The 13,578-nt window shown below is 46.7% G+C and overlaps 1 protein-coding gene across 1 annotated transcript in view; it reads left to right on the forward strand.

Moving 5' to 3' along the window:
* Nucleotides 1-205: 205 nt before the first annotated feature.
* The window catches only part of B4GALNT3 (beta-1,4-N-acetyl-galactosaminyltransferase 3), a gene marked incomplete at its 5' end in the record, with an annotated part of 89,408 nt that continues 76,035 nt past the window's right edge, over nt 206-13,578 (forward strand). The window contains one exon of the mRNA XM_081058866.1: nt 206-374. Within this exon, the coding sequence (XP_080914992.1) occupies nt 206-374 (169 nt within the window). The remainder of the gene's footprint in view (nt 375-13,578) is intronic.

Genomic DNA, 13,578 nt, shown 5'->3' on the forward strand with positions numbered 1-13,578 from the left:
GAGACTTGGGGCCGCGGCGCGGCGCCCGCGCTGCTGACCGACCCCTGCTGCGCGGAGCATGAGCCGGCGCCCCGCGGGAGCGTGGCCGGGGGCGACGGCCTCGGCGCAGCCCTGAGACCCTGCGCTGGGGCGGGGACCCCGCGCGTCCGGGGCGCCGGGCCGGCCGGGGGGCGGGGGCTGGCGGCGGCCGCCCGGGCGCAGCGCCATGGGGAGCCCCCGAGCCGCGCTGCTCCTGCTGCTCCTGCGCCCGGCCAAGCTGCTGCGGCGGCGCTTCCGGCTGCTGCTGGCGCTCGCCGTGGTGTCGGTGGGACTCTGGACTCTTTATCTGGAACTGGTGGCGTCAGCCCAGGTCGGCGGGAACCCCCTGAACCGGAGTAAGTAGCACCCGCCGGGGTCGGAGGTGGGAGGGGGTGGGGCCGGTGGCGCCGGCGCTGGGAAGACCCGTCTCTGGTCCTCAGACCCGATTTTCAACTCGTTTTCGTCTCCAGGTGCCCGGCGCCGCCCCTCTGCCTCCTCCGAGATGGAAGGGGGTGCGGAGGCCGAGCGACGAGGTGCCCAGCCCGGGCCTGGCCGCCCAGCCACCAGGGGCCGGGCATCCTCGGGGCCGTTCGCCTCTGTCCTCGGAGGGCGACGGGGAGATAGGCCCCCCCCCGCCCCCGCCACGCGGAAATGCTGGCGGACACTTGGGGCACTTGCCGCGGTGCCAGCCTTGCAGTCTCCCTGGAAGAGACACGCGCGGTCCACGCGCGGGCTGGGGATCTGTGTCTGGGATGCGCTCCGCGGTCTCCACCGAGGCGGCGCGCTGCAGCCTGCGTGGCCCAAACTTTGCTCACCACCTCCTCCCGGCTTGCTCCATTTCCCCTCCTGCTGCCTTTTCTGCGGTTCTTCATTTTAACAATGCCTCCTGGAGCCACCCCTCCTTCCCACTGCCCACACGCCACTCCCCTCCCTGCCCCTTCCACTTCCTCCAAATCTCCCACCTTCTCACCCAGCCGTCCCCTCTCCTAGACCTGCGACTCTTACCGCGACTTGTCAGACGTCTTTCTTGGGGGGAACCCTACGGAATTTATCACACTACCCAGACCCTGCTCAAGGAGACAATGGACAGCACAGTGGACACTTAATTCTTTTTAACTTAGCCAAAGCCACTTAATTTTTCTGTGCCTTAGTTTCTCCTAGGGAAATGGGGGAGGGAATGGTCTCTTTTTACTTAAATAGGCATGACTATCCGAGGTAATTTTCAATTTACTGTTGATGGAGCTAACAAAGTAAACTCTGAAAGTGTCAGGGGCTGTGAAAGGTCCATGTAACAGTTGGAAGGAGTGGAAAGACTCTCAGAACGACCGGGTTGTCTTCCCAAACCCGAGGCGTGGCGTGTCATAGTTGTAGCACGTTCTCTCCCTCCCATGCCGTCACTTGCCCTTTTCTGAAAACTGAAGGAATGACGCAATTGCTCGTGAGAAGATGGTCTGACAGGTCCTTGTGTGAACTGCTCTGCCCAGAGTTGGGTGTGGTGCTTTGTCTTTTGTCAAAGAGAGGGAATTACACGGGTCCGTAATTATTTCAGCTGGTTCTGGCAGCTGAACTAATTCTGGTTGTGAGTTGGGAGACTGGGGTTCCTGGTCCTGCCACTAACAAGTTGGGGAATCAAGGGGAAAATGGCAGTTTCTCAGGTAGAAGGAGGAAGTTGGATCAACTGATATCCAAGGTTCCTTCTAGTCTGTATACTAAAGTTACGTGATCTCCCCTTCCTGAGCATTTCCAGGGCCAGAGAACTCAGCACATCACGAGGAAAACTGCTTAGCCACAGTTCCGACTAGGAGAATTCTTCCTTCTGATGACCAAAATCTGCCTTCCCATAGCTAGTTCTTCCTCCCCTGAGCCTTGTTCGTCCCTCTGAAAGACAGTGAATCTACCCTTCCATACCCATAGTCCCAAGTGGATGAGCCCAGTTGGAGTGTGTACAGGTGGGAATCCCTGGGAGGGATCACCCTTCTTTTTCCCTTGGGACACCCCTTCTCAGTGTGGCCACCATTTTATTAATGTGCTAGCCAGTGGGATCTTCTGCACAGATTAAAAACAGAGGAAAGCAGTTGTTTTGTGACCCTGAAATCAGTGACCTCCCTTCTACCCACATATATTTTCTTTACTTCAAGTGTGCTTTCTCCTCAGAGGCCAGAACCAGTTTGCCATGATCGGAATTCACACTCTGGCTTCCAACCTCTGTCTGCTGTTGGCTGTTTCATCCTTAATCAATTTTTGGGTCTGTTTGGTTTCCCTTCTAAATGAATCTTAACTCTCTGACTGGGTTTCCTTATCGTTTGTTTCCTTTTCCAAACTGACCCTTTTACCGAAAAATGTTCCCAGTACAGTTCCAGAATTGGCTTTGTTTCCTTAACCATCATTTTCGAATGAGTCAAGCCTAGGCACTGATGGCTCACTTGTCTTCTTCTTGGCCTCCTAGAATCCCTGAAATCCTTTGCTCTGCAGGGTGACTTTTCATGCTGGGCCGGCTCATTGTGTTCAGGTCTTTCCGGTGATTTCCTTTTGGAATGAGATTTATACAGTGGCTGTGGTTTCTGGCTCCTTGTCTCCCATCTTTGTTTTTTAAGAAGCCCAGACCTTTTGCATCAAAGTCCTCTTGTCCATATAGGTCATACTTCCAGCTCAAGAGCTATTCCTATGAAGGCAGAGCAGGGAGGAGGAATTAAGAAATAGAGAGGCAGGAAGGGAGTTGCTGGCATTCGGTCTTCTACACCCTGGCCTCTCCACAGCAACCAGGGTAGTAAAACTTCCCCTCCCAGGACTGTACCCTTAGCTTTGACCACAGCTACCAGAGTCCCATCTTGGTTCTGCTCGCCAACAAGCCACCCTGACTCCTTTCGAGCAACTCCTCCCTGCCAACTCACTCCATCACCAGCTTTCCTGTCATCTGTAAGGCCCGCCTTCATCCCAGGAGCCTTTCATTTGCCTGTCCCCATGTGACTAGTACATCAGTCTGGTGCTGGAAGAAGTCTATAGAGAGATGGCAGTCACAAACTTCAGGGTGGTAAAGTAATGACAGGGAGCGGGCCTCCAGCTTCATCTTCATGAAATAACCCAGTAGTTGAAAGTATGGCTGATGTGCAATTTGGATTCCATATTTAAAAAAAGATACAACCACAATTGGAGTAACTTCAGAGAAAAGTAACCAAAATCATTAACAGATAGAAAATGGGTCCCTTGAACAAAAGAATTAGAGCTGTTCACTCACTCAAATATTTATTTAGCACATACCTCAAGCAAGGCATGGTGCTAGGTCACTTAGATAGAACGACTTCATCTTCTTTCACTCTAGGAGGGGAGTTCAGGTGCACATATAAAAAAAAATCATAATATGAAACGGTCATTAAATTTTATAAATGTAGAACCTAGATGTTGCTGTGACACTTCTGTGAATGGGACACAGCTCTTTCAACTAATTTCAGGAGATCTTGCGTTGGTAAGATTTTAATGGCTATAATAGAAAGAGAAGACTACTCCAGGAAGAAAGAGCAGTGTAAACAAAGACCGAGAGATGGGAAAGTTAGTATTTGGGGATGTTGAACCTCTGGGTTTGGTGCAGCAGAAGGTGTGGAGGAGAATATAGAATGGTGCTGTATCACAAATGACCTTGAATAACAACCTTAAAGAGTGACATTTATAGGTAAGAGAAAGCTGTTGAAAGTTTTAGACTAGGGTGGCCATGTAGAATGGAACAGGCAAGGGAAATAGCAAAACAACCATCCTTTGGTAGGGATGATGGTGCCTACCACGATCCCTGCAGGGGACTGAAGGTCCCTTGCTGTGGCTGCATCAGCCCTTTGCCTGCTGTGTCATGAAGCTCTCCTGGGGACAGGTCGGGGTAGTAGTCGGGCATTCAGAGGGTCTGGGGTTGTCACTATATCCCAACATGTTCGTAAGTACTTCTGTATTTTAATAACTGGTAAGCTGTGCCGGTGTGTACTAGCTGAAAAGCAGTCCTGGGAACAGACTATTATTGGAAGTTAAAGACTGCACTCTGGCAGGTTTTAACAAGTTATACTCATTTGTTCAGATTGAATTAGCTAAGTTGTGCCCAAGGGCGGAGGTCTGGACCAAAATGGTTTCTAGGTTCTTTGCTCTATCTTTGACCTGCTGGGACCAACGTGGTGCTGGAGCTGAGATTGCGCTTGGGCACAGAGCCAGGGCTGAACGATAGCGTGTGCTCGCTATCTAGATCTTGCCAGGCTGGGTCTGGTATGTCCCCATTTAAGTGCCAGGTTTACCTGCGGAACCCCAAAGTATTCTCGAGCTCAGGTATTAATTGGCTTTTACTGCTGTAAGTCTATAACACATCTCTCTGGTTGTCTCTGGTGATTTCTCATGGCCTCTGAGAGGGCTGAGAAGGCACACGCAGATGTCAGGCAGCTCCTGGGGTCACCACAGCCGTTCCGATTTGGAAAGGATACAAACCCTCCAGTAACAGAGGTAACTCAGGGCAGAACGGTAATCTGAGACGCAGGCAGGGAGAGAGGGAGAAACAGATGAGACAGATGTGTGGGCAGAGCAGGGATGGTGTGGCTTAGAGTTGAAACTCAGAGCAGAGGCGATGGGGGACAGGACACACACTGCTTCCTGTGCACCGTGTGGCCTGGGCCTCTGTCTCACAGCACTGGCTGGGCTGGCCTCTTGCCCATGGAACCTCTGGCTCCTGTTCTTGTGTCCTACTTACCTCTGTTTATGACGCCATTCTAGTCCCCCAGCTGCCACGTGTAACTTCAGATCAGTATTCAAATCTGGTTACATACTAGGCACTAGGCACTCAAATACCTTCTTTTTATTTATTTATTTTTTATTTTTTGGGTGAAAGAGCAGTTTATTAGAAGAAAAAAGAAAAAGAAAAAGTACACTTCAAAGAGGTAAAAGCGGGCCTGAGCAGAAGGCAGTGGCTCAAGGGCCATTATTAGAAGAGAAAGTACACTCCAAAGGGTTAGGAGCAGGCCGTCGCTCAAAGGCTCAATGGGCCAAAGGCCTAAATACCTTCTGGTTATGGATGGTAAGCTCTGAATTTCTGAGCACCTGATTGGTTAGTTTCCACTAGCAGATACTGTTTTTTTGTTTCAATCAGTGGCTGATCCAAGAATAGAACCTAGGTCTTGTCCCTCATACCATAATACATGTAAACAACGGCCTTTAAACACAAATGCAAAGGATAAGAAGTAAGACATCAATGCTTTTTTAATTTGTGTGTTTTCTTCGGACCTAGCACTGTACTATTAACACCAGGTGTGACAACAGGAGACCTTACCCACACCCCGGTGTCTCTCTTCCCTGGTCTCTTTAGTCCCTATTCCGATATGGTCCCCCAAACTGCAGCAACATAGCCGCCCTGTCTGTCCTGCCCACCACCAGGGCTCCTCAGTCTGAGGTGAGGCCCCATTCGCCTGCCGGGTGGTGCTGGGCTGCTTACCCGGCACCCTGCGTGGTCAGAGCTGCTCTGCAGCACAAGGTTTACTGAAGCAACCACCTCTGTGCTGGTTTTAGGAGCAGCTGGTAGTTGTACTGCAGTAATTTTCCAGGCCACGGAGCCTGGTCTTGCCCTCTAGTGCTGAGCTTTATGGAGCAGAGCAGCGCAGCCGCCATAGCACAGTTTGCTTTGGAATGAGGCCTAGAGGCTGTTCTGGGAGTCGCCTGCTCACTGTCTAGTTCTCTACTAAGTTCCACCAGTCTCAGAATCTACCCTTTTAATTTCCTTGAGCACTTCTCCTTATATCCAAGGATGATGAGGTCTTAACTAGGCCAACCATACATTTTGCACTTTCAAGTTACTCTTTTGACCTTATGATCCAAAGTGTTATCTGATGTAAAAAAAAAAAAAATACTACTGGAAGAGGTGAGAATAGTTTGGATAGAGTATGTAGAGGGCATTGGGCTGAATATGTTATGTATTCTGAGCAAAGCATGACCGATAGATCTTTAAACTTTTACAGACTTAGTTTCTAACAAGTGCTGTCTTCAGTGTTAGAAGTATCCACGAGATAAGCAAACTGGATATTTTCACCTTGTGATATTTTAGTATACAATTTTTATGCTAATTTAAAAAAATTTCTTTAACTACTAACCAACTTTTTTTTTTTTTAATAAGGATGAAAGTTGTTCTTGCCCCTGGTTGTGTGTTTGTTTTTAAACTATTCATTGAAGTATCTTGCATGTACAGAAAAGTGCCCATATAAGTGTATAGCTTGATGAATTTCTACAAACTGAACAAACCAGTGTAACGAGCACCCTGATGAAGAAACAACACTACTAGCACCCCAGCAGCCCCCCTTGGGGTTCCTTTCAGTCACTACTATGAGCATAGATTAATTTAGCCTATTTTTATGTATAAAAGTGTGATTTACTTTAAAAATATTTATGATTATAAAGCATGTTCATTATACTAGATGACAGCTGTGAATCTGGACCACATTAATCCTGTAAAGTTACTATTTTATGTTTTAGGCATCCAAATACAACTGATGTACTAACTTAGGAAGTGGCCACGGAAGACCAAGGATCTAAATGCTACGAGATACAACCCTATGAAATTCTGCATCTGAGCTGCTGTAAGGATGGGATTGAGAAACATTGTTTATCCTGTGTGAGAGCCCTCCCAAAATAATAGAAATAGCTATGCTTCTCTTGAGCAACCAGTTTGTTTCAATTTTTATTGGCCATGTAAATTGTAAAACCACTCCCTTTGTGTTGGTTACTGGAAAACTTCAGAATTCAATTTTTGGTTCATCTGGAAAAAAGCGTAAAAGATTTTATGATCTGCATTTTGGTGTCGGTTTTGTTTCTATACCTTTAATTTTTTTGCCCCCACAACTACTTTTAGTTTGTGTCATCTTACATTCTATGGTCCTTGTAAGCCCTTTAATTTTTTTCTGGACCAAATCAAGGCGTAAATCAATAAAAGTGCTATGGTATACAGAAGAGTATGAAGGAGAATTTAACACTCACCTATAATCCCACTATTCTGACCAAGAAATCATTGACAAGAAAAAATAAAGTATAATAAGCAGTGATAATTAGATGCTGGATTCTGGAATACCTTAAACAAGAATTCTCCATTAGAAAAATAAGAAAGCCGAAAAAAAATTTTTTTTTTAAGTGTGTTTTTCCAGGACCCATCAGCTCCAAGTCAAATAGTTATTTCAATTTAGTGGAGGCACAGCTTGCAGTGGCCCATGTGGGGATTGAACTGTCAACCTTGTTGTTAAGAGCACCGCACTCTAACCAACTGAGCGAACTGGCCGCCCCCGAAAAATTATTTTTTGTGTGTGTCTTTAGCTTATTTAGGTATAGAAAAACTGACTGGCATTCAAAAGTAAATTCCTGCTATGTATGAAAAGAATATGAAAAGCTTGGAATTTACTAACAGATGTTGGGGCCTGAGCCACTGTCATTTAAACAGTGATATAAATACAGGGAAAATTCAATAAAACTTGGGGCACCCCTGACTCGGTTGATGCAACAACCAAGGGGACTGGCCAGGAAGCTGAAATTTGTCGTGTTGGCCCCTACCACCTCAGACCCCTGGGGACACTGAGTGTGAAGACCCGTGGCTGCTGCCCAGCCTGTGACTTAATGGCTGCATAGTCACAAACATCGGGCATCCATCCCCTTTACTAACAGATGAGAAATCAGGCCCCGGGAAGAGAGATTCTCTGCCTCCTCGACCCATTTCTTGTAAACTGTTCTTGTGTGGAGCAGAGGCTATGGATCAGGGTCTGGGAGGAGGGCCCACGCGTGGGAAAAGGAGAAATAAAGCTGGGGTTGGGAATAGAGAAATGACGTTCCCCACAGACCAAGATATATAAATGCCCAAGAAATTGAGTGATGTGTATTTTTCAGTTTTTATTTACTTTGCAAATCTTGAATGGCTGCAGGTGATTCATTTTAAAATTTAAAGTAAAACGTTTATGGAGCATTTACTTTTTAATGGAAGACTGAGTGGGATTAAAAAAACAACAACAAACATCGATGGTTTCTGGAAAAAATTAAGCAGTTTGAAGGCAGGGCAGGGTTCAAATCCAAGCTCTATTACTCACCAGTTGCAGGATCTCGTATAAGGTACATCTTTTCAAGCCTCAGATGCTTCATCCGGGTAACAGGTTATAATGCCCTCTCTGTAGATCATTTCTTAGGACTAAATAAGATTTAGTGAGCCTACCATATATTAGGTGCCTGATTCGATTTAACATAAGTGCAGCACATATTAGGAGCTCAGTGAATGTTTGTTCCCATTTCTTCCCCTCGCAGTTACAATCTGATAGGACTTAGAGAACGGTTGGGGAGGCAGGAGTGGATAGATTCGTTCCTCAGCTAGCCCTTTTCCCAGTGCTTCTTCAGCGTCTCTGCCATGACACAGCTGTGCCCAGTTCCTCAGCAGTCTCCAGGACATCCATGGCCAGCACCTGCCACCAAGTAACACATTCTTTAACCACTCTTTTTCTCTGTGATGTTCAGTGCTGCCTCCAACCTTCCTTTCTGATCCCAGGTAAATATTTGCATTGGGGTGGAGGGGAGGGTAGATTAGAAAGCAAGGATTTTTCTGAGAATGAGAGATGTTTTGGGGATGTGCCAGGGCACAGAAGCTCAGCAGTTAGGAAGAGCCAGCCTGTCCCTGTGCTGCATGCCCCTGAGTACTCAGGGTTTCTGGGCCTGAAGGCAGGAACCCGGGGCAGGCAGCTCAGTTCCAGGCCTAGCTTTGTAACTGACTTACGGAGGTCCTTGGGCAAACCCCTTTTCTCTGGAGGGCTTCAGTTTCCTAATCTTTGGAATGGGCTAGGTTTGGAACCTCCAGTGTCACTGAGGGGCCAAGGGGCCAATCAGTCTTTGCCATCATGGCCCTGGTCTTTCAGGACTCAGTTGCCTGAACTGAGGTGGGAGGTATTCCAGCTTCTGGCTACTTGGTCTCCAAGGTCACCTCTCACAACATGGTCTCCATCCCAGCAGTTGCCTCAAAGATTAAAGCCCTCTCTGCTGAGATCTTCTTACAAATCCTCTGATCCGCTCCTTTCCACCCTGTCTGCCAAGCCAGGGTTCAGATGGATGCTTACAGGCATGTGCACACACACACCCTCCCTCACCAACCAGCTGGTCTCCCAGCTCTGCTCACCATCATTTCTGGGTGAGAGATTGGCAGGTGGAGGGAAGACATTAGGGATTTCCTCATGTACCAGGGACATAGTGTTAATATATATTCTCAGTGCTAGGTTTTTGTTTTTTTGTTTTTTTAATTTCAGCTGAGTGGAGGGCCTGAGGAAAGGGACAGGAAGAGAGGGAGCACATCTCAGGTGAACAACTTCCCAGCAGCAAAGGCAGGGAAAATTGCACAGGCACAAAGAAATGGGAAGAAAACTAGTGTGGGAAACTGAGGCAGAGACACTTACCCCATTTTGTCACTTGATTCAATGACTGTATTTTCAAATCTGTAAGTTTTGTTGGACTTTCAAATTGGGTTTTTTTTTAAGTACTGTATTTTATTTTTAATAATTTAAAACAAATTTATTTAATCTATTACCTAAAGTTGGTTGCCCCGGATTAAGAGGCTACCAAAGTGCTAGCATGCTGTTCTGACAGTCACATCTTAATTTTTTGACCCCTGGAGATTTCCTTGACTTTATGGAGAGGTTGCTGTGTAAATAGACGTTTGTCATATTGTACCCAGCATTTCTTAGTATTTTACTGTATTTTCTCAAAAGGAAGTCCTTTGGCTTGAATTTTTCAGGCCTCCAGCTCCAGTAGGTTGTGATTATTGGGGTGTGTCTAAGCAAAGGTGAATATTTACACTGGAGGAATATGGCATATGCTAAGTAAACGTTTAGGGAGTACAAATCCTGGAGTGCAGAGGCTCACATGGTGTGAAGATGAGATTGAAAAGGTGGTTGTGACATAATTGTGGATTGTCCTGTACCAACTGCTGAGTTTGAACTTGGCAGGGAACAGACATTGATTAAAGCGGGGATTTAATATGATGGAAGGCAGTGTTTTCTTATTTCCAGCCACTGATTCATACTTTAGTTCTTCAGGCGTTTATTAAATACCTTTTTGTTCTCCCCCTTTCTTCTACCCCCCCCACTCCAGTTCAAGCTGTTGTTCTCAGTCTAGTTGTGTAGGACACAGCTCCCTGGCCCAGGCAGTGGGTTGCCGGTCGTTGGTCGGCCGTTCAGGGCAGCTCTCACCAGCTGCCGGCCACTCACACTGGCCACCGGCCGCTCATGGCAGCACTCAGCAGCACACAGCAGTCCGCGGCAGCTCACGGCAGCCCTGCTTCAGGGACAGCTGTTCACCATCTTAGCTGTAAAGGGTGCAGCTCACTGGCCCATGTGGGAATCGAACCGGTGACCTCGGCGTTGGGAGCATGGCGCTCCAAACCACGTGAGCCACCAGGCCGGCCCCAAGTACCTTTTATGTCCTTGGAATTGTGATTACAGGTAGATTAAGTTGTTGGATGTTTGCAAGATGGCTTAGAGATAGAGGCCACTCAGGTGGTTGTTGGAGTGACCTAAAGTGTGGGCAACGAGTGCCTAGCTGAGAATGGTGACAGAAGAAAGCTGAGAGCTGTCAAAAACAGAAGTGACAGAATTTGGCTGTAGAGTCGTAGAAGGCGATAGAAGACTAAAGTTCTGGGTTTCACACACAGTTCTCTGGCTACACTCTGCAATGATCATTTTAATTAAGGGCTGTCTTGCACTCCCAGCATCTCAAAATTGTTCTCATGAGAAAAAGGTGCTTTCATTTCTCCTTACACTTTCTCTCTGGGTTGAGATACTGTGCAGAAGAATACAAAGGGACAGGAAAGACAGACACTCATCCATTCAACAAATACTTATTGAGCCCTCGTATATGCCAGGCAGTGTTGTATGTATTAGGGACATAGGAGGAAACCAGAAATTTAAAGGCTTTACTGTCATGGAGCTTACATTCCATGAGGAAAAGACATAACTAAGTGGATAGGAATTTCAGAGGGGGATGAGTTTTTGGAGGAAAATGAAACATGGTAATGGCACAGTTTCTGGATGTAAGGGTGAGAGGAAAGACTAGCATGGAGAGTGAGGCGGCTCTCTGAGAAGTGACTTCCTTAAAATAGATACATTAAGGCTAAAGGACTTGATTAAGGATTAAGCATTAATTGAGTGTCAGGATTACAAAGTACCTCAGGAATTTATGAGAATGATGAGAATGGTGAGAATGGGAGCTGGGTAGAAGAGGAAAAAATTGTAGAACAGGGTCATTGCTCATTTTCAGGATGAGCTTCCTTCCTACTGCCTCTCGATGTCCTCCTTCTCCTCCCTGGCAGGAATAGAGTCAGCCTCAACTCTCCTGGGAATACTTGCGAAAGGTGCTAGTGAGAGGCTCTGGGCCTGGGGGAAGTAAGAGTGCTGGTGTTTCCTCCTTACAAACTGGAATCCCCAAACCAGGTTGGGGGAGAGGGTGTCCTAGCAATAGCCCTGTTGGAATGAACTCTGCTCCCCCTTCCCTCAACAGCATTTTTTCGTTCCTCCAGTAGTGCCCTTATCAAAGTCTGCCTCTCATCAGAGAGCTGGACCTAGGCATTTCCCCCCCCTTTTATCTCCCTGATGCAGAGATTTTTTTAACCTTTGTGGCTTGCATGCAATTGTAGAATCTGATGAAAAAACCTGAACCCTCTCCCCAGCAATGTGCCTGAGCCCTCATATATTTTGCGTGCTGTGTTGGGGAGGTTCGCAGGCCCCTGACACCTGTCCGTGGATCCCTAGTTAAGCACTCTGCCTGAGTGCTCTCTTTGCCCAATATCTGGTACATGGGGAGTTCTCAGAGTTTGACTGACGTGGGGACGTGCTCCCAATTAAATCCCTTTACTCTCGATGCAGGGGACAGATGTTAGGTGGGAGAAAGAGCCTGGAGGCAGTCCTGTTGTTAGGAGATGCAGAAGAGCATGTAGGAACTCTGGAAGTCACCATTCAGACAGCAATGGCTTCTCCCTCGCTCCTTGTCCCTGGAGAAGCAGAATCGGGGAGTCCCTCACTCGGGATGGTCTTCCCTCAGGGTCTTGCTCTCAGTCTCGTGGTATTCCTTCTGCCCACCTTTCAAAGAGGCCCATCCGTTCAGTCCCATCTCTTCCCTGAAGCTTCTTCAGTTATCAGTCCCCGCTGACCTCACCCTTTCTACAAGTTTTGTTGCACTTCAGTGGTCTGAAACTCACAGTTGATATTTTCTTATTATCTTTTAGATATTTTCTTTCATTCCTACTTCATTTGGGTTGGTCTTGTGTACTCCAGCCAGGTTTTTTTTTTTTTTATTAAATTTATTGGGGTGACAATTGTTAGTAAATTTACATAGATTTCAGGTGTACAATTCTGTATTACATCATCTATAAATCCCATTGTGTGTTCACCACCCAGAGTCAGTTCTCCTTCCATCACCATATATTTGATGCCCCTTACCCTCATCTCCCACCCCCACCCCCTTATCCTCTGGTAACCACTAAACTATTGTCTGTGTCTATGAGTTTTTCTTTCTCATTTGTTTGTCTTGTTCTTTTTGGTTTATATACCACATATCAGTGAAATCATAGGGTTCTCTGCTTTATCTGTCTGACTTATTTCACTTAGCGTCATACACTCAAGATCCATCCATGTTGTCACAAATGCTCCTATATCATCTTTCCTTAACGCGGAATAGTATTCCATTGTGTATATATACCACAACTTCTTTATCCATTCATCTATCGAAGGACATTTTGGTTGTTTCCATGTCTTGGCCACCGTAAACAAAGCTGCAATGAACATTGGAGTACATGTGTCTCTATAGAGGAATGCTTTCAGATTTTTTGGGTAGATACCCAGGAGAGGGATTGCTGGGTCATATGGTAATTCTATTCGTAATTTCTTGAGAAACCTCCACACTGCCTTCCATAACGTCCAGCCAGGTTTTTAAAGAAGCCAAAGATGGTTCGCCCTCTGCACCAGCATTGATGGGGGTTAACTTAGAACTGAGTCGGTGCAGCGTGCACCGTGCCCACGCCTCCCCCATGGACACAGCCATCCTTTCTGCCTTAATGTCTGCGGTTGCTGTTGTGTCCTCTTCTCCACCTGCCAGTGTCTTCCCTGCTCCTTTTCTTCCTTCCACATCACATAGTGGTCAGGAGCTAGTCTCCGAAGTCAGACTACCTGAGATGGAATCCCAGCTCCATTGTTTAGTAAGCTGATTCCTGAGCCCCAGTTTGCCCCAGTTTCTTATCTGTAAAATGGGAATGTTAATAGTACCTACTGCACTAGGTTTTCGTTGTGACAATGAAGTGAAATAATACATGGAAAGAAGAGTTCCTGATATATAATGTTTAATAAATGTTGGCTGCTTTTATAGAGACTATCATTTAATCAGCTTTTAAAGTCCCCTTTCTTTGTTTTTTGGGTATTGCCTTTCACAAAGACTCCTAGGACAGGAATGGATCTCAGAGATTTTTTAATTCTAAAATGGAAAATACCTGCACTTCTTATTCCAGGCCAATGGCAAACATGTCTAACAGAACATGAAATTCTTTTCCTG

Source organism: Rhinolophus hipposideros (assembly GCF_964194185.1).
Source record: "Rhinolophus hipposideros genome assembly, chromosome: 9".
Taxonomy (NCBI): domain Eukaryota; kingdom Metazoa; phylum Chordata; class Mammalia; order Chiroptera; family Rhinolophidae; genus Rhinolophus; species Rhinolophus hipposideros.